The sequence below is a fragment of the Gymnogyps californianus genome, chromosome 1 (genome assembly GCF_018139145.2).
Source record: "Gymnogyps californianus isolate 813 chromosome 1, ASM1813914v2, whole genome shotgun sequence".
NCBI lineage: Eukaryota > Metazoa > Chordata > Aves > Accipitriformes > Cathartidae > Gymnogyps > Gymnogyps californianus.
This window is the reverse complement of record NC_059471.1, coordinates 204,109,432-204,131,509: the sequence shown is the minus strand read 5'-3', so window position 1 is coordinate 204,131,509 and position 22,078 is coordinate 204,109,432. Positions and strand designations below refer to the sequence as shown.

Sequence of the window (22,078 nt, the reverse complement as noted above, 5' to 3'; positions counted from 1 at the left end):
CACGAGTTTTTTTTCCTGATTCTCTCCCCCATCCCAGGGGTGGGGGGGCAGTGAGCGAGCGGCTGCGTGGTGCTTAGCTGCCGGCTGGGGTTAAACCACGACATGTTGACATTTACCTCAACAGAAATTAGCATTTCAATTATTATATGGAGATAACAAATGAGATACAGCACACTCAACATATGGCACAAAAGCCCAAGGCAATCATCCATCCTTACTGACTGTACTGGCAATTGCTACTTAGCACTTTCCTAAGGTTATTGCAGAAAAACAAATCTAGACTGCTCTTCTCCATCTGCAGATGGAGAACCTTTCATATAAATGGTCACACTGCTGCTTTTGTAGGCTCTGGAGAGGCTATGCTTCCTTTCCTGCCACATGATTATATATGAACCTACCACAATACTAAACTGTTGGCATCACTATCATATATTATGGATCCATGTCTAATCACACAATTGGAATAGCTACATTTTCACTGTGTGACAGCTGTGTACTCAATCTGGTGATTGAAAATGGATGCATGCCTAGGGAAAGCTGTCTGGGAGAGGACTGGAAGAACAATTCAGTTGGACTGCATCAGCCTCCCTGAACTCCTCTTATGAAGCCCCAGCTGAAAAAGGACAACAAGCTATAGGCCAGAATTATTATTTTGACAGATGAGATCCGGCTCTTGGCCAGAGTTTCTCTGCCCCAGCTGAAATGAAGAGCTGTGAATAAGAAGATTGTAACTGCTTTAAAAATAGGCTTAGTTTTAAGAATGCTGTTCCACAGGTAAGTGGGAGCATGTAAAGAAGAGCAAAAAGCTTTTTGAGATACGCACACCAGCTGACAGTTTGTTCTCCCATGGACATCTCCCTCTGAAGAGCCAGGCAATGGAAAGAATATAAAAGGCATTTTGCATGGTTAGTGCTTGGTAAGAAAGGCCAGATATACAAAACACAGACATGCATGGGATGCTTGAAAAGGAAACAGGTTTCTATTATTTGCTGTACTCCGATCTCAGAACCATGCACGTGCTGAGTGGTTGCTTTGGAAAGTCAGTTTCTTTGGAAAAATCATTTTCTTTTGAATGTTTCAGGTTGTCCACCCACCACCTTCAAAAAGGGTGTACAGTGATTAATAACAGCATTTTGTACTGTATCTGCCTACTGAAAAATATGTGCATAGTGACTTGAAGTTTTTCTCTTCTCTCAACCAGATTTTTATTTTCCATTTTTCCTAAAAATCCTGCTTCTGTGAAGACTGAGGCTTGTCATCACACCTTTGGTATGTGCCACTCGCACATACTAGCACGATGATACTCACGATCCCATGGAGACATGATAATTTTTTCCCTGCTTACAACACAGGAAGAGTAGTTAAGGACAGTTACCTCTCCACCCCACATTAGAGGACATCATGCAAAGAAGTACATTGGGGGCTGAACTACAAGCACTTACATGTAGGTTTAATTTTAACATCATAAGTTACTATATTCTGCTCATTCTTCATTCTGTCCCTCTGAGTTCTCTCACATGAACAGAAATGCTCATAATAAAAAAACCCCCTCTGAGCTTGCTTGCCTTGTAGTAGCATCTCCCTCATTTTGAAAGCTGTTTGCCTGCCCCCTTTCCCTCTCACCCTGGTAGTATTTTCTTTCATCATCTGTATTCTCTTTGGGTAGATAAAACACCAAGTACATTTTTCTCCTCTGACTTCCTGCCGATCTACAGCTATGATCTATTTGCTAGTTCTTATTATAAAAAGAAGGTATTTCAGGAATCACAATTCACCACAAAAGCCACCTCAGGTAAGTGTTAAAAACATGGTCTTGTTAATGTCCTAGCTTGTGACATGGTCGTCTCCTCCCCACAGCTCAAACAAGACTGTACATAATGAACAACAAAAGTCAGATGATGAGACTCATCATTTCAGGTGCTTTTCCTGTCTCCAATCCAAAGAGCATAAACAAGGAAAAGCAGTGGAATCATGGTGCTTGCAGTCATTTCCAGGAGCAATACAAAGGGATGCCCTCTGCCAGTACTAACTCCCTTATCTTGCCAGGATTTCTTGGCAGCAGCAGTGGAGTACTGTGTTCCATGGTTTTTGAGATTTAGGAAATGCTAAATCATGCAGTGCCTGTTCAGTTTCTGCTCCACAGAAAGCAACCCTCTCAATACTGCAAATGTGGAAATTCAGCCTGATAAAATTAAATGATCAAGGGTGGTTTCAATCCTGTCAAAGGCACTGCTGGCTCCAAATCTGTTCCTTTTTTTTGGGTGAAAACGAGAGATGCACCTCCCTGTTGGCAGAATTAAAATAGGGTTTAGTACAGCAAGGGAACATAGAATTTTCTAGAATTTAATAAATGTGGAGATTCCCAGTGTCTAGCTTTCCATGAGAGCAGCTGAGTATCCCACTTAAACAGGCCACACTGTTAAAAGAAAAAGAAAGGGCACTGTGCAATTTCCTTAGCAAAACTTATAAATGTCCAGCAAACGATAGCAACAATCACTCAGACCTAGGTCACCAAAGTCTGGGGAAAAAAATTAAGTTACTCTTTGTTGCATTCTTTGCTGAGCACAGAACAAGTGAACAACTCTGTCATAGTCTGGAAAAGCCCACTGGCATGTAACTTCTTTCATTAACTTCAGAGCACATCGTGTGTGCACTGATTATAAGCCTCCGAAGATACGCATCATCCTCTTTTTTCCCCGCCTTTTTTTTTTCTTTCTTCTTTTTCTTAAAGACTCTGAGACTTAGATGACCTGAGCAGAGCACTGGTACCCGCTTGAGGATACTCGCTCTCATCCTTTAAATCTGATTTGGTTTGGGGCACAAGAACTGGGCCACGCCTAATCATCTAAAATTAGAAGATTCAGCTCACAGGGCTGCTGGCTTACAATGCTACCTGTTCACTGACATAACACCAAAAGAAACAGAATCGTAAGGTTATTAGTACTGAGTTATTTCTCTCTCTTTTGCGATTTGGGTAGAGCCCTTACATGGCTCTGTTTATGTACACCTCCAGCACAAGTAATCCTGATCAGAATCTCTGGCTACTCCCATACTAAAGACAACACAAATAAAACAGGACTATTCTTTCCTGGAAGCTGCATCAAAACCATGGAGTTGATGGCTAGATGAAGCCAACCCATATTAGCAGAGCCCCGGTGAGCAGAGCACTCCATGTAGACACAACATACCATGTCCTAAAAGCCAGATTCATAAGGGGGGTATTCTGAAAGTTGCTGTGCACACGTGAACACAGATGCTTTGCATGCTCAGGGCACTGTTATCAGAGGCTTTTGTTTAAAAACATTATCATCATCTCCATCCCCATTACTAAAGATGAAGTAAAACTGATGAGCGAATGGTATGATGAAAAAAGTCTGCTGCTTTTGTGATAAAACACAACCTCTGTGCTTGACTTAACACTTTATGCCACAAATACAAGTCAATACAAGAACCAGTAGCTCTGCTACTCTCCTAGTCAATGCTATTCCCAGTGAGCAAGAATATTTCATTAGCAAGCAACAGGCAGTGAAAAACCTTAGGCTCAAATGGAGATCCATAAAGCACAAGACCAAGTTAAGATCCCAGGTGAATCCTGGTCCCAAGCATTCCAAGTGGTCCTTCATAAAATCCAGGAGACATGAAAAGATTGATGCGTTTTATCTACGCATAAACCTCTGACATGGAAACCCTATGGACCCTAAATTAATTCAAATAAAGGCTTGGTTTTACTGAAATTTTTTAAATGGAGACATGATCTAGAATATCTGACACAGTAGTGGATATATAACACATGAAGAATCTCTTCTATCTTGCAAGCTAAGCAGTCTTCATGTGTGCTGTTTACTACTAAGCAGAGTGTTCTGGACTACTTGTGAGCAAGTCCTTTTAGAAGAGTTTGGCAGCCACGCTGTGAAACTTAAACAACGCCCATTGAGATGGAGAACCTGACCACGACTTTAAAGCAGCAGGTCTTCCGTCAGCAAGAGCTACACAGATGGAGGAGCGGAGAGCACACCTGGATCAGTCTCTGTGAGAATACTGGTCAGAAATCTCCGATTTGAAGGTCGTGGGTACACAGATCTACACGATGTATTTGCACACAATTCCATCCAAATGAGGTCAAAACATTTTGAACTCTCCTTCAGTGCCAGTTCAGAGAACTAGCTCAGTGACTCAGTTGTGAGCAAGGGTTTTAAAAACATAACATCTCATCTTTGCTTTGATACTACCTTACTATACTTTGCATTCACATTAATTCACATCATTCATATTAGGCACACACTTTTGCAATATGTGCATTATCATTCAGTAGAGAAATTGAGACAAGAAAGCTCATCCAAAGTCAAAATCATGATCAAAATGAAGGACAGGATCTGTAACTATGTAACACGGCTCCCACTGCAAAGCCGCATGGCACCTTGCCTACCCATTCACATAGTACTTCTAACAGGTGGATACGATCAGAGCAACTACTTACCTAACCTGAACACAACCTCAAACTTAGGTCACTTAACAACATATAGCTACCCCTTAACTGACAAACTTTTTTATTTGATTTTAAAGAAGGAGAAAATGAGAAATACCATATGCAATCAATACAGAGTCAGCTGGTAGGACACCACTTCATGTGTGCTTGGTGCTGTCACATTGGGCAAAGTATGGAAGGATGGAAACTCACCAAGAAAAAAGTCATGGTAATACTGCTGGACCACTCATTTCGCATAGTACTGCTTCCAAAAATGTCCTTAATGACTTTGGACTTGCTGTACAAGCAAAGCAACATGACAAAGAAGTCTCCTTGCTCTCCTTTGAGAGCCTTGGACAATATGGCTAACGAGGTATCTGAGCTGTATTTTGGCTGAAAATAAACAACACCTCCAGCTCCTGCTCCAGCAGGCAATCCTTTTGAAAACACACGTAACAGTAAATGTTATGGAATACAGTGAATTAAATATGAAACAACAGCAAGGTAACCTAGAAGGGCATTTTCTGAACCACATATAGGTACAACAAGGAATCCAAACTTGAGAAAGCAAGTGGGACTACAATAGCATTAAAACACTTTGGTACTTTACAGTTGAGGGACTGGAGAGAATGGAATCATGATTTCCAAAGACAGCCTAAATAAATTAATTGGGAGTTTACAGTTCCACATGAGGAATGTTTCCCTGGCCGTTAATCTCTGTTACAAGTCCTCTGCAGAAAGACCTGTTAAGGTCTTCAAGTCAATCCCTACCTCAGAGCTGTTTTCCATCTGATACAGGATTAGCACTCTCAGTGCTCTGACCTATTTTCTCAACCACACAGGAATGAAAGCAGATCCTGAGGGGTTTTGAAACGATAAATTTTTGGGGTGAGCTTGAGGGACTGATCTCTATTTTTTACACAACTATACAATGATGACAACTCAATTCAACAATTGTATGTCAGTGCTGTAAGATTATAAAATTTCTACAGCATTTTTTAAGGGCAAAAAACCAAAGTCTACAGCAGAAGACAGAATTCCAGTGTTTCTGCCTCAAATGCTTTATTATCTTTAAAGCTTACATGACACAAAAGCAGAAGTATAATTTTCTCATTAAAATACTGAAATTTCATAAATAATTGTGAATCTGAATTAAGACACGCCTAGTGGCAGAGATGCTTTAGGCTTTTTTTTTTTTTTTTGAGTTTGAGAAAGGACTCGCATGAAGAAAGCAGTAACACTTATATAACATTGAAAAGAATTAAAGTGGGCTGGACGACCCCAAGTATTGTAAGAATATTATATACCCTAGGTGTGATATTGCTATTAAGTACTCCACTTTCTTTAAACACAATCCTAGATAGACTTCAACCTTTTTTATGTGGCTTTAGCTACAAGACTGTATATAAAATTAGCAGGGGGTAGGTACAACCTTAAAGGAAGATGAATACAGGCTATTCAATGCCATAAAAAGGTATCAAGTTCAACTGACATTTACAAAATATCAGGTAAAAGGAAGGAAGTGTCTCTATAGTAATTTTGTAGTTAGTTAAGAACTATTCAAAGAATTAAGGATCAAAACTGTGGAATATTTTCTATGCTTTGTTTTCAATGTAATAGAAAATTTCTACATTTTGCCCCTAAATGGAAGAATAAATTTGGAAATGGATGTTCTTTTCTGTGTACTAAAGCAAAAGCTAGTATTAAACTCCAGAGAAAACATACTTGCAATTTTACTTATGGGTTAGTTACTTCCAACACATGGCTTGCTGAGCTTATAATATCTGTAGGATTTTATGTTCCTTTCAATCCTCCTCCTCTCCCTCTGAGCTCTGCAATTCTTCTCATCACCCACGCCTGCAAACTGTGTCTAGTATTTGAGTCTTCTCCTCCTCCTCAGACACTTACTCTTTTCAGACATGTATTTGTTAAATATAAAGATTTGAATAAGTTTTCACTTTTAAAATAGACAAAGATATTTCTAAATGTATTTCCAAAACTATCTTTAATGAGAAGATGCATGTAGCTTATTTGTCCTCAAAGAGATATTACAAACAGAATAAGTGTTTCAGAAAGTTGAATGATTAAGTTTTTACTTCTTGTATTCTCTAAAGATTTTTAAAAACTTATAATTTCAGTTTTACTGTGTTAAAACTAATTCTACAGAATGTTATCACATACTTTACTAATAAACTAAATTCCTTCTCTTCAAAATTTAGAACCCAAAGCTGTGATTTGCAAGCCTAATCTGATGAATGTTTTCACTGCACTTGGCAAGAATTTGAAGTATTTCACTGTTTTGCTACTTTATGCAAGAAAAAGGAATGGAAACACAGCAAACAGTTGCATAGATTCTAAGATGGGAAGGAAACATGCAGTTGTACTATTTCAGTTAGACTTCATAATTGAAAATATACATATATTTCCCTCCAAACTTGCATGTTTTTGACTGCAAATTTAAAATTCATCAAATGAAAATCAGAAATGTTCTCCAAAATACTTCCTTTTGATTACGAATGCTTGAGAAATTGAAATAAAGGGGAAAAATCATCAGTAGCTATCTGATACAACATAATTTATGATAATGTATTTGTGTCAAAATGTCAGAGCCATTCTCACCAGGTTTCCTCACTAAATAAACAACTGTTTTTAGGAGGTTTATTCTTGTAAAATAGACATTACATTGTTCTTACCATACATGCTGTACTCCAGATATCAGCAGGCGTACTGTAACCTGCTCCTATTAAAACCTCTATGGATCTATATTGTCTTGTCTGGATGTCTTCTGTGAAGTGTTTATGCTAAAATAGAAAGAACCACATTAATGGAAAAAATGAACAATAAAAAGGCCTGTTCCAAACAGTGAAGGCTAAATAGCTAGAACGATGTAGTTATACTCACCACCCAGCAGGCATTCCCCAAGTCAGCAATTTTAACTCTAATTTTATCTGCATTTCTTGGGTCCAGCGGATTCACCAGTAAGTCAGCAGCACGAGTTTTTGCTAACACAAGCAAAATGCAGAATAGTTAGTATTTTGAGCATACTGTTCATTATCTCTAAGCAGTTTTACCTTGACACTTTATCCAGTTTAATACATTGAAGACATCAAAATCATTTGCTGAATGTTATGAGAAATTAAAGCAACATAAATAGGATTTCTTACCTTGATTTCTAAATATCCTTACACATTTCAAGTGAAAATTTTTTGCATTCTTTAACTGCCAAATGACTATTATTAGAATATCCAGAGAAGCTTCTAAGCAAAAACAGTGCATATGTTTCCAAGAACAGATTCAGACAGAAAATGTTAAAACTCAAACTCCAAGGACTCCACATGAAAGACACATTCTTAGAACAGTTTGGTTGAGAAAATAAATTCTGCATTTCCACTCTTGGCTAAGGTAAATAAAATTTGGGTGGATTTTTTTCCTTTTTTTTTTTTTTTTAAATCTGTCCCAAGAGGAAAAAGACTCACCAAAACCTGGCTAATTTGAGAGCCTAGGGGACTGTCACCCATTTCACAGATAATTCAGTGTTGAATCAAAGTTCTCTGAAGGTCTTATTTGCATTGAGTATGACCCAGACTAAAAAGGCAGAACTTTAGTCTAATTTATCTTGCAATCTTTAGAGGCTCTTGGGACACTGACGACCCTAACATACAACAGTGGAGGACTGCTGCTTTTCTTTGTTTTGACATACCACCTGCTAGTTCCTAAATTGCATTGGAAAGAAACAGATTGACTTGAACGTGGAAGATAGAATCAGATATCACAAGTCACATAGCAGCAGAGGACCGATCTCAGTTTCCTTGTCCCAAAGGTACGAAGACTAACTTGGAAACTGGTGGTAAGATAAGAAAGAGGTACTACATCCAAAAGGCACCTAGGACTCCAATGGGCACATAATGATCTATCAAACTGGCGTAAGAACTCGAAGAGGAAAATACACCAGACATGGGACAAGGAGTAAAAACACAGGATGGTGAGTTAGGAGTAACTGAAATCAGATGAGGATCTTCATCTGCTGGGACAGCAAGCCTGAATGGGCCATCAGGGCACTGAAATACTGGCCAACCAGAAAAGAAAGTGGCAAGATCCACCAGGGGAGAGAAGGAAAGAAAAGACAGGACTAAACAGCAGCAGACAGAAGGGGCAGTGACCTCAACAAAACAGTCCTCTAAAAAAGCAGGAATGGAGTCGATGACTCAAGTTTAAAAAAACCACCAATATAGGGTATAAAAGTAAAATACACTGAGAGAGTAAGGTTGCAATCCAGCACTTAAAAGACAGGAACTACTAAGCTTAATAGTAAAGTCTTCCCTTACAAGCATGCTACGTAGTACAGTCTAATTTTTTTTTAAAACACAATCACATGCATTATTCAAGAAATAACAGGACCTTTCTCAATTCAGTAGCCCTTGGGGGGGGGGGAGATAGTGCTAGATAAATCCTTCCCACACGTCTTGTTGAAGGTGAAGGACTGCAGTAAATAAAGCGGAATGAAGGGGGAAGAAAGCCTCATCAGTAAGACATCTGAATATGACATTAGAAAACAGCTTTCTTCAACCTTCTTCTAACAGAGGGACCTGACAAGGTAATAGGCAAGTGCCTACACTTTTATGTTCTTCTCAGGAACTCATTAAGTTTATGTCCTGTATTTTCCAAGAGATGAATATGAGACCTTGGATTCTGAATTTGAGAAACACGGATCATTCATAACTGAAAGTGAAGTCAAAAGGAGTGTACTTTTTAGCGAGTACTCTCAAAAAAGCATCCAAGGGAGCTCAACCAGAGCACAAAATTAGTGAGCATTTCTGATTTTCACTTTTGTGTGTCCTAGTTCTGTAAAACTGAGAAATATCACCTCCTCTTCTCACAGTCTCAGCATGATAGTATACTTAGTAAACACTCAAACACTGGAATGAGGAGGAGAGTCATGAGGAAATTAATAAATCTATCTTAAAGGCATTTGGTCACGCAGTGAAAACTTGAAAAAGATAAAAACTTAATAGCTGCTCATCCACTGAACACAAACTGGTCCGTGCACTGAATGAGGCAAGCATCCCAAAAAAATAAGATGACACCATGTTACTTAATAATGTATAGCAATGCCTAGACAGAGGGGAACAAATAAAGTCTACTTCTATAGAAGAAAAGGGCACTAAAGTTATAGTGAAAAGGTAGCACCATTTAAAAATATTGAATAGCCTGCAACTCTTGTATCTTTTTTCTTTCTAAATACCTTAATCTGTTCTATTACTGTTTAACCCACCATTATTATTGATACCATTAATATTAATAATGTTCAGCTTTTCCTCTTTCTGCAGAAGTAGTGAGCTATGGCTGAATTTACTATCTTTCTTCTTTCTTTGCACACAAGGTCTGTAAATTGCTCCTGAGGAGATAACATCAAAGACAAATAAAGTAGGTTTGTTTCTCCAGCTACGGAGATAAGATGCTCCCATGATGACAAAACCGGCTTTACTCTCTGGAGGCATGAGGATTTTACCTATCACCTCAGGAAAACAGCAGTAAAGGCTTTCTGCCTGTATACTGCCAGCAGCACAAAGGAAGAGGCTACCAGGCATCTAGGAACCTCCTGTACATTGTTTCAGGGACTACAGAGTGTAAGGAGATGGACTGGAAGACTTATTTGCCTGGATCTTGACATCTTGCAGAAATACAACTCTACTCAGTGATATTTTATTTCACATTTCTTGCCTACCTGCAGATTACCTTACCTGTCAGACTCTGTAATAACGTGTTTGAACAGCTCTTCTAAAGTCTTAAACCAAGAAATACACTCGACTGTGTTTTTCAATACATCTCGTATTTAAACTTAGTAACTTCATCTGGGACAATGTTGATGCAGGCTTGGTGATCTTCTCCCTAAGCTACCTCATTTTCTTCTGTCCGCTTACAGATTTAGTCTCTCAGTATTTTCTTTATTAAAGTTGACACCCATATATTTATCATTTAGCCACTGGCACTATAAATAAAACCTATGTGTAATACCCTGGAGCTATTTAATTCAATGGCAAAAATCCAGCTCTTTGCAATGACACCAAGATTTCACCTTCCATGTCTTCAATAAACAGGATTTACAGGCAAAAGTTTTGGATCTCAGCAGTTCTGGTGGCCAGAATTTAAATGTCCAAAACCACGCTGAATACAGAAAAGCCATGAGTTGAGGGTTGGCAACATGCCTTACAGAGACAAAGACTTCATTTTGTTGAGTTTTAATAAAAGGTTAAGAGAGCAACTGTTTGAAACAGAAAAGAACCATTAATGAATGAAAACACAGCATATTACAGAATTTTTTAATATGACTGAGAAAAGCTATAACAAGAAGTAATAGCTAGAAGCTGCAGTCAGACAAATCGCAGCTTGCTACTGACCAGTGAAACACACTTCAACCAGACTAGATTTTTTTATCATTTCCTTTGTCCAAATCAAGAGCAGGTATCTTTTTGGAAAATATGTTTTAAGCCAAACATAAAGGTTACTGGGCTTAACAGATGGTGTATTACTGGCTTGTTATAAAAGGAAGTCAGATTACATGATCTCATGATCACCTGCCCTTCAACCTATCTAATACCCTTAAAAACAAGTTCTACAGCCGAAAAATAAAAATAAATAAATAATCACAGTTCTGCTTTCCTCTTAAAATTTAAGATGGTAGATTTGTTTGAGTTTAACAAGAATGCTTTTTCATTGTGTTCCAAGCTGCATCTATCAAACTCCCAGGTTTGAATGCAAGAAAACTCATCCAATTTACTTAAAGTAAGCTTAGCTAAACTATTGCCTTTAATGAGACTATTACAATTTTTTCTTAACCTAACCACTGCCTTTCTATTCCATTTACTTGCCTCTTTTTTTTTTCATGTAATACACACCCATGCTACTAGACAAAAGTCTTCCATCAACTCAAATCAAGTGTGTTTTTTTCCCCCCTCTATTTCTAAAAGCCATTCAAAACTAATACGTTTGCTTTTCCTTGAAACCTGGTCCTAGGAGGTCAAAATTCACCAGAATGCTTTAGGACCAAACTAACTTAGAAGCCTTCTCTTCATTTCTAGATATCTGCTCTGCCTTTTTGCCAGAAGTCTTCTAAGATTAAATACTAAATTTAAAATAATCATAATTGAGATTTTGCATTCACGTGATGTATGATTCAACGAGCAAAACGTTCAGTGAGTGTAGATGAAACCAAGAAGATGAAATCAGCCAGCAATGAAAAAAGGGTTCTCAGTAGTGGGTTGCAGCTGTAACCCAACCCTAGCTATGGTTAATCTGACCCCATATCCCACCTCCCTCCTCAAGTCTGGGGAGTGCCTAAGAAAGAGAGCATTTGGGAGCAGTCTGCTCAGATTCCTCCGACTGCAGAGGCTGGCACATAGGCACCATCTTTTCAGTGGGCACTCTCAGACTCAAGCACGAAGCAGGCCAGGACATGAGTAGGTTTGGCACCAACCCAGAAACTAAAAACATTTAAAACACTTCACCTGTAGGTAGAGAAAAGTCAACACCACTGAGAAGTGCTAGACCTAGAGTTCAATCAAAGTCAGGGAAATGGTGTGACAGAGTTCTTGTCTGTTATTGAAAGGTCCTTTTGTGTTACTGAAAGAAGTGTGTGACAGCCTATCCATAAGGCTTGGTACTGACTTTTCACCAAAAAACCCCAAAACAAATAAAAAGTAAAATCTGCATACACGTGTCACTGAACACAGATAAAACATATACATAAGGTTTAACCCCACTACTCATTCTACATAAGACATCACCTACAGCTCCAAGAGACTTCAAGCATGGTATACACCACTAAGAGGAATACTTACTTTTTGGCAAATCCCCAGTGCTTGAAGCTGAAACTGTTCTGCTCCTGTCGTGAGATGGGCTGCTCTCCTCTCTTTCGGTTACAGTTGACCCTTCAGAAACAGCAGAACCACAGGCTACAGATTCTAGAGCCCCAGAAAACACTGAGGCTGAAAATTCAGAGAACTGTGACTCAGGAATTTTGTGACGTCCATTTGGCAATTCACCATTAAACTGTTCATAGGAGCTGCTATAAGAGTAATCACTTTTTGCATTTGGCTCATCAAGATTATACTCCTCTGGATTTGGACATTCTTCCTCTTCCTCATCTTCATCTTCAATCTGTTGTTCCAATAGGAATGGGCCATTCACAATATGGCCATTTGTTTTGGGGGATTCTATCCACTTAGGGTCTGTAGGGTCAGTGTTGACAAGTTCCTGCTCAACATCGTCATCTTTTTCAGTGTTTTCTTTCTCTGTGTCTTCTTTTTCATCCTGATCTTCTGCTTCACCTGAAAAATTTCAATGAGCAACACATTAGATCATACATCAATATACCATTTTGAAATTAGGCATTCATAATCTTTAACTCTTCAGTTGATTTCTGACATATCACACAAGAAAACACTGAATATCACTGAAATATGCAAAGATCTTAAAATCTAAATTAAAGGCAAAAGAAAGAACTAATAAGGCCGTTGGAAAAAAACAATGGGAAGTGGTTCAGGAGGGAACAATTCAGAAGAGAAGAATGTTATGAAGGGAAGATATATGAGGTCTTGAAAGCAAGCTTTACAAATCTGTAACTCAGTCTGTCAAATGGAGTCATCACAGAAGTAGGAAAATTCGCAGTAAGAGCAGAACAAAACTAAACCAAACCAAACGACAGTCTCAGTAGTTACATTTTTATCAGAATTGGACAGAGTTGACAAGAAAACCAGGGAACATATAATGGAGCTGGACGATAACAATTATGCTCCAAATCACCAGGACTAAACAAGAATTTTAACAAGGCATCTTAAAAATTTTGGTGAAGAAGCTGCAGTTATTATTACCTGATAGATCATTACAACAAACATTGTAACAAGAAAAGGGGAAAGCAACGATGACTCTAACTACATTAATGTTACAGAATACAAATGCATCTTATTTTTCTCCTATCTCACCAAGATACTCGGTTACGCCACTTTATGTGGTATGACAACTGACTGTTCTGTGTTCTGTTGAATTTTCTATGTGCTCTTTTGTGGGATTTGATAACTAGATTGCTATTGATGTTTTTCTTCACTTGTATAGTAGGTTTGACTTTTCTTTTCCTTTTCAGACTTTGTAGTTAGGATTTTACCTACAGGAGAAAAGGAAACTTAATGATCTAGGACACTTTGGAGATTTTGTTCATTGCACCAGATGCAATGCTGCAATTACTTTCCCCTGTGAAACAGTAAATTCAGGGTCAATAAAAGCAGGTAATACTAACCATCATCATTTCCAGGTTCTTCATCTACTACCTCTTCTATATCAGCTGTTTTTAGTTTCACCTCTGGGTGGTACTCATCTTCTTGTTCATTTGATGGTACAGCTGAGGTTACATTTTCTTCTATTTTTTTCCTTTCGGCTTCTCGCTCTAGTTCTTCTATTTCCTGCAGGCGTTTTTCTAACAGCTCAGCTTGTCTCTTCTGTTTTTTCTTCAGTTTTTTCTTTTTGTTTTTGGATATTTTTCCAACCTGAAATATTAATACAAACAAAAGAAAACAAAAAAACCCTAAACAATTATTCTCAAGGCTTCTCACACAAAATTCACTTGCAGTATGATTACTTTTTATTTGAAAATACTGGATGGCAATTAATATAGTAAATATATTGCTTTTTCCATTTTACTTCAAATCAAGAATGACGTAGGGTTATATGAAGCAAAAAAAGCTATCAAAATTTTACATAGTTATACATGTTTTTACGTGGTTGTTTATTAGATACAAGAGCAAAATACATCTAAGACGCCATAGTAGAATTCCTATGATCCTATAATCTCGACTAGGCACAATAATCTTAAACTTCAATCTAGATTAACAGCTGATATTGTATGTGGAAGATAGTTTGCTATCATATCTAGTTATTTACATATAAATTTTATACATGATTTCTCTCTCTGTACAATGCAGGTAATGACCAGCAAAAGTATGCTGAGAAAAATGATACAAGAAAGCCAAAGAGATTGAAAACAGTAAAGAATTTTAAATAAATCCTGTGTTGTTCAGCTACTTCCCTGTGAAAGGAAAGCATTTTTATTATTCAGTTCTGGCCCAAAACATATGAATCACAAACAACAGATGGCCATTATGAAAAGTTTCACATTTTATTTAACATAAGGATTGAAAAACTCAGGTACAATAACAAGGAAAAGAAAAATTAACACATCTGAGCTAGGATTGAAAAACTTTCTTATATTTTAACTGAATTCTGACTTGTATTTTTACTATTTGATAAATGAGATTATCCAGTTTTCATTCATTGTTTAGATATCACAGTAAGAAATCCTCATATAATTAAAAAATAAAGTACAAGGAACAAAGGGAAATATTTTCTCAAAGGTTTATTTGTAAATCCTGTTATCTGCAAAAGAAGCTATGGGACAATCAAAACAAGACAAGTTAATTTGACAGTCCTATTAATTTTCATCCATGTAGTATGCCCATTGAAATTATACACATTCTGTACACACAGACATAGAAAGCAGGTTTGACCTTAGATATTTCTAAATAGCTGTATTATCATTATTTACTATATGTATATGGCAAGAAGATCTTTCAAACCTTACAAAAACCCCTCTCCTTTAAGGCCTTGAAGTCCTTAAGCTATCTGCAATGCATGGTATTTAGTGCATGCACCCATTTTTGTCAGGATTTGAACGGAATGGATTATTACTCACGAGATGCTTAACTTTCTTTGACATAGCTATAGAATTGAAAGTTTATGAGAGTTTCCATCAGAGAAATACTGTGCTTAAAACTGGTAAAGACATTGAAAGAAATTCTTTGAAAGATAAAAGCTTTATACAAAGGAAGCTTTTAAAAAGGACGGAGACTACCAACAGCTACTAATACCTACCAAAACACAAAAAATAAGATAGTTGATTTGAATTATATAACAATACTTACAGGCTTTTGTTGTGGAGCTGTACTCACTAAAAAGAAAAAAATAAAATTTTAAAGATATATTTTTACAAAACCAACTCTATAAAAGCAGAAAGCAGTAGAAATCATGTAAAAATATTCTTAACTAAATACAAGGCAGTGATTTTTTTTTTAAGCCATATTTTTTACTCTTTACAAGTACCTGCTGCCTGAAATCATTTGTTGCCTCCATTAGAGCATCTGGAATTGGAAGGAGCTAGCATCAATTTCTGTTTACTCTGTTGTGGTTGGTGGAGAGTTAATTAAAGTCAGAAAGGAAAGGCTGAACCAGTAAAAAGTGGACAGAAAACATTAAATGACTGCAGAGTTGTCACAGATTAAATGTACGCAGTCAGCTGACTGAGCAGGTATAGATAGATTTTAAATAGTTCAGGGAATATCAACAAAGAAGACTACTGTGTTGCACTCCACAGAAAATTCAAATATTCATGTTTCCTTCATTCTGAAACAAGGTAGTTTGATTGCTAGGACTGGAGGCATGAAGAAGTGCCTATGGCAAAAAGCACACCCCCACAGAAAAAGCATCTCCAGCATGGACCTCTTCCTAAGCATCTCTCAGAAGGACATCATCAGTGACTAGGTCTGCTGAGATTACAATACTAACAGTGAAAATGCACAGAACAGCAATACAAGCCACACCCCACACCCCCCTCCCCACTAATCAAAACCAATAGAAATAATCAAATACGGGAGACAGAGGCAAAGTGGAAGTGAGAAAGAGGAACTGAATGGGGGAGGAGAACCTCTCACAAACTTCTTCAGACATGCAGGCACATGGCAACTAACAAATGCAAAATAAAAAACGGAGACAGTTGAGACTTCTTTTATAGCTTTTATAGTTGAGTTCTTTTATAGCTTCAGCTCCTGCTGCTAAGTTCAGGGAAAAAACTGCCTGTATGCCCCTGAAAGGGCAAGGTTTTCAAAAAGATTCTTAAACTTGAGTACCATCATTGCTCTAAAAAGAGAAATTATGCAGAACCTATTCTTGAAATGCTGCAAAGAAAACACATCTTCAGCTCCTGTGCGGAAAGCCGTAGATTTAATTACAATTTGCTAAGAACAAAGTGTGATAAGACCTCCATCAACATATTCCTTAAAATAATATTTATTTTAATGTCAGGAAGCAATATAAAGGCTGCACGAACAAAATCAAGTTACTTCCCACACAAATAACATAGTCTTTAGCTACATGATTACACATTATGTAAAATTCAATACAATATATTCATGATTTATAAGATTTTGCATCTTAACATATATAACACTGTGACATATTTATGGATTTTGACCACAGTATTTGTTCCTGATATAGCAGGTATTTTTATTATACCTCAGAGATTTTAATCTGTGATATATTTCTGACAATATTACAAAGCTAGTTAAATGTTATTATTTCTCCACTGCCTGCAGCTGATGAGCTCGAGTAGCAAATAAATAGCAGCCATGGTACTAAAGATCACTAGAAAAGCCACACTTCCTCCTTGTTTGTCTTTACTGATTGCTGTGAACTTCTTTACCTTGCTTTCTCCTAGCTAAACATAATGTACAGTTCCTATCTAAACTCTTAGCAAGTTTAACATAAAACATTTCACATACAGTGCTAGGGAGAATGGCTTATCACGAATTCAGTTAGGTACAATAAATTCCATTTTCAAGGGTGAAAAACTACGGACTCTAAGGCTTCTCATTGCATTCTGAGAATAAGTTATAACTGACGAGAAGGCAGATATTTTCACAAGGATGCTGATGAACTTGTAATGGAACTAGACATATAATTTAGGTAAGTTTATTAATTATTGTCAATATTAGAGATGCAAGGCTCCAGTGTGGCTAAAACGAAGCCACTAAAGCTTGTGGGGTGGGAGGAGAGTAAGTTTATACCAATAAATCTTTTTCTGTATCTGGGGACCCCGAAAACTTGAACATGCAAAACTGAGAAGAAAGCATTTCCCTGATAGTTTCCAGAGCATGAATAAGAATTAACTAGACATGCATTTCTCATGCACAATTATTTAAAATGTTAATTTTCATTAAACAAAATACTGCTAGTATTAATATACTGATGCAACTTTACTACATTGCATTTAAATACACTATCATACCTGCTGAGCCAGAGGGGGGAGGAGCACCAGCTTTCTGCCACTCAGTAGCTTCAGCAGCCATTCTACGAACATAGGCATCATCCACACACATCAAAATGTTTTCTGGCTTTATATCCGTATGAATGATCTTGCACTTGCTGTGTAGATAATCTAGACCTTGAAGTACCTAATTACAAAAGGATTTTTTAAAAAATTTATTTTAATTACCCAGACCAAGCTAAATGTATTTATTAGTAGTACAGAGATGTTCAACCGATTCCCTGCAGTCTGTACGTGGCCTGACAGGATAATTTATTTAGCTCAGAAACCCAGTTATTGAGACTTCCATGAGTAAGACGCTGGCTGGATCAATTGTCTTGATGACAGCAACCTGCTCTCAGACTTCCATTTCCCAAGTGCTCTTTAGTTCATCTGCACATGTGTAAACAAACTTGATACATCTTCCTTTGTAAAAGGAATTTGGCTGCTCAGTCAGAAAGGCTGATCCTCGCTGGTTCATTGTTTAAAAGATAAGTTATTTGAAAAAAACTACTGCAAGTACTACATACTATAACTGAAGTCTGGTTTGTGAATAACCATCTTACAATTGATCATAAAAAAAAGTAAAAAGGGAAATGTGTTGTTCGGATGAAATGCTAACTATAGTTTTCCTTAGAATACCAATAGTAATTCAGCTTTTAATGTGACCAAGACATCACATAAGGATTTGTCTACCTGTATTTGTCACATGTATTTTTCCGCTAGTCTTTCATACTCTCTGCAGGCTAAATTCTGCTAGCTCATATCAAACCTGCATATCCAAAGTCTTAAAAATGCATTCTGCATTTCGACAGGACGAAAATTAAAATATGATTTTTACACAATGAAAAAATTTCTCAAATTCTGACTGCAACAGAAATACAACAGTTTGTGTGATTTTACAAGTATTTTAGGTAAGATCTAGGTATGATAAACTGTGGAAGTCAATTATTACAATTATTCAGTACAGAATAATGTAACAGCGTAAACCAAACTATTGCTGTGATGATCTACATAAATATTGTAGAAAAATATCAGCAAGAAAGAAAAAAAAAAGCAGAAACCTGGCTGACCCCACTTAAAAGACTTCTTTCGATTTTTAGAGAATGTTCTACAGCAGGAAACAGACCTCCAGACTCATGAGCTGCAGCTACAAGAACATCCTGCCATTCTAGGTATTTTATAAATAAATTAGGAAGCTCCTTGCTCTCAGGATCCTTTAAGACATAACTAGCTAGCGTGAACTTTAAAAGCAAAATGTGTTGGTTCAAAATACCAGTAACAGAATACAAAGACATTAGTCTACCACCCAGTCCTGAGCTAGTACCAGAACTGGTACATCCATCCAGCACACACGGTAGCTCAAGAGAAGAGGAGCAGCAGCATGCATATGATATTCACACTCAGGCTAATGTATCCTAGAAACACCTCAAGTGCATGGCTCTGCTTTCTCCAGTTCTGGAGCTAGACTAGAACAGCAACCATCTGAAAAGCTTTCTTCATATGCCCATATAAAAACTGTATGTTCACTTGAGCAGGACTCGGCATCAGTGCCAATGGTACACGTAAAAACTGCTGCGCTCTTGATAACCTGGATTTTTTTTCCTGCAGATCCAAAATATGCTTGACTACTTGCCAAAGCAACTGCAAGAACATACAGTATGTCTCAAAGTAAGAAATGTTAAAGAAAGATTGGTTTATACTGGGAAGGTAGTTAGTGGTTAAGCAACTTCAAATTTTAAAAGAGGCATTAACAGCAATAGCAACATAAAGATGGATTATAATAGTCTCTTCCCTCCCCCACTACACTACAGACCATCTTACAAATTACCGTTGAATGTCTGTAATTTTGCAGCCAAGAAAAAAAAAAAGATTCCAGAGTGCACTGAAAACCAAAAACATTCAGAAGAAAAAATATCTCTTCCACTGCGATATGTAGAAGTGGAATTTATGTGAAACTAGATTTGATATCTCCCACTGTAAAAAGATAGCCTTTCCCCTGTTTAAGTAACAGTGTTAGGGTGACAGCTTTGTCTTTAATTTGGCTGAAGAGTCTTTTTGGGGGAAGGAAAAAAAAAAAACAAACAAACAAACCAAAAAAACCCCAACGCCGAACATTTTTTAGAATCCCCGTGAGTTCCATGACTTACCATAAGGACCATTCTGCTAGAATTTTATAATTAGAAAGAATGTTCTTAGCTGTCTTAAAATGCGGATCAGACTGCTTCATCCTAAAAACTGGAAGTACATTATACCACTAAACCAGTAAGGAAATGTATACTACATGGACATGCTTTGCACCATGCTCTGAGATGATGGAGAACAGGGAAAACACTCCTGTTTTTTATTTATTTGTTCACTGAAAAAGGAAAAATTAAATGGGTAATGTACTGTGACTCTGCAAAATTATGACAGATCCTGTTACTGCAATCAAAAATGTAAATTAGAAGGCTGTATTTTTTCCCTTGTAAATGTCACATGGTTAGTTTCACATAAAAAAACTCATAATTTGCAGTTTCTAATTAATATTCACTTCTTTTTCTTTCTTTTTTATTGAAGGAGCCACATCATATTGACCCATTAAACAGATTTACTATATTGTAAGATCAAAGCAAAAGTGAAAATTTTCATTGATCAAATACACGACGCTCGTTTCAGCATCAGTTTCAGAACATGATCCTCTCAAAAGAGACTGATGCTATACATTTTACAACCTAAAGTAAGGATTCCAGAATTAAATAAATGGACACTTCCAATCATCTCCAGTGCAAAAAAGGAACTAAAGCAACTAGCCCTTTTTCAATTCTGCAAGGTCTTCTCTTGCACAACAGTTCACATAACTCTAGCCCAGGGGAAACAAAAACTGCTTAAAACTGAAATGAAATTTCTTATTAAGAAACTCAACTCTCAGCTGCATTTTAAAATAAACCTAATTTTGTCCCAGTGCTCAAAAGTACTCAAAAACTGAAAAAATATTTTCCAAATCATAACATAAAAAATTCCTTTTCAATTGTAGCATGGAATTATAGTACTTTCTGAAACAAAATGGTTTGCTATACAGTAACACCAGTGCAATAATTGAATTGTTTCATATTCAAGTTTCATAAATAAGTTTTTAGAACATGTGTAGCACAAGTTTTGTCTGAGTAGAAGAAAGAATAAGGATCTGTATTATCTTTAATGAGATGAACAACCTGGAAGTCTTACCAGTCAATGCCACTCTCACTAGTCCAAACAGTTCATTCCAACCTCACAAAAATTAAACCTTTTTCATCTTTCAGGTCTAACCCATTCCTCTTTTTCCAGGTACCAAGTGTTTGAATTACTTGGAATTTTTACCTTTGCTTACATTCAAAGAGTAATTTAGGTTGGAAGTTTGTGTGATTCAAACCCTCCCCATCTAAGTCATACCAGCTTCAAAGTTGTATTTAACCTCAAAATCAGACCAGCCTGCTCAAAGCCTTTATCCAGTTCATTTCTGACTATCTCCTAAGATGCAGACTGCATAACACTGTAGACAACCTGTTCCAGTGCCTGACCACTCTCACTACAAAGAATTTCTTCCTAATATGTAACCAGAATTTCTCTTTTTGTAACTCATGTACATTGCTTCTTGTCCCATCTCTGTGTATTGACAAGAGGTCTGGCTCCATTTTCTCCATCTGTGCTGAAAAGATCAAAAGTTTCCCCCTTTATTAGCCTTTTCTTCTTAAAACCAAACAAACCAGTTCTCCCAAGACCTCTCATACATCATACGCTGCAGCTCCCTCATCCTCTTCGTGGCCTTTCACTGGACTCACTTCAGTAAGCCAATGTCTTGCACTTGAAGCTTAAAACTGTAGAGTCCTGAAGTACTAAAACACAGCCCTCATTCTGCTGCTTACACTCGTGCTAACGTGGCCTACTACATGGTTAGCTTTCAACATGACAGAAGCCCACCACTGACTCACATTCAGCTTGTCTACCAGGACCCCTTGTGCCAAGCCTGCCATCGATCTCCACATTTTCAACTAGTTCATCCTTATTCATAACCAGTCCAGCAAGGTGCATCTCCAACTTGTCTCCTTGCTGAGACACAGCTCACCCCATGCTGAGAAATTGTCCTCAACACACTCCAGAAGTTTCCTTGACTGCATGTGCCCCACAAGAGCAGATATCAAGGTGATTAAAAGTCCCCCATAAGAATCAGCTTATTCCAGTTGTCTGAAGAAGGTGCTTCTCATCTGCTTCTGAAACTGGCAGCCTGCAGCAGATACATACCATGACGTCACCCTTGTTGGTCTCCCCTCTGACCCTGACCCATTCTACAGCAAAGATTCAAACATTGAAGCTCAACTCCTCTTCCCTGGCCATCATTTCTGAAATGCCTTTATCAGGCTACTGCTGCTCTCCAGGCATCTGAGATATCCCACCACACCTTTGCACTCACAATGAGGTCACAGCTCTATGACCACGTATGGATTTCTAACTCCCGCCCTTTGTTCCCC

General features: G+C 37.5%; 1 protein-coding gene across 3 annotated transcripts in view; it reads right to left on the bottom strand.

Annotated features, from left to right (window-relative positions):
• The window catches only part of SRPK2 (SRSF protein kinase 2), a 151,476-nt gene that overhangs the window by 13,162 nt on the left and 116,236 nt on the right, over positions 1-22,078 (bottom strand). For all 3 annotated transcript variants that reach the window (XM_050898801.1, XM_050898810.1, XM_050898817.1), the window contains exons 8-13: positions 17,574-17,739; positions 15,436-15,461; positions 13,758-14,004; positions 12,304-12,792; positions 7,367-7,467; positions 7,159-7,266 (exon numbers count right to left, since the gene is read on the bottom strand). In XM_050898801.1, the coding sequence (XP_050754758.1) occupies positions 7,159-7,266; positions 7,367-7,467; positions 12,304-12,792; positions 13,758-14,004; positions 15,436-15,461; positions 17,574-17,739 (1,137 nt within the window). The remainder of the gene's footprint in view (positions 1-7,158; positions 7,267-7,366; positions 7,468-12,303; positions 12,793-13,757; positions 14,005-15,435; positions 15,462-17,573; positions 17,740-22,078) is intronic.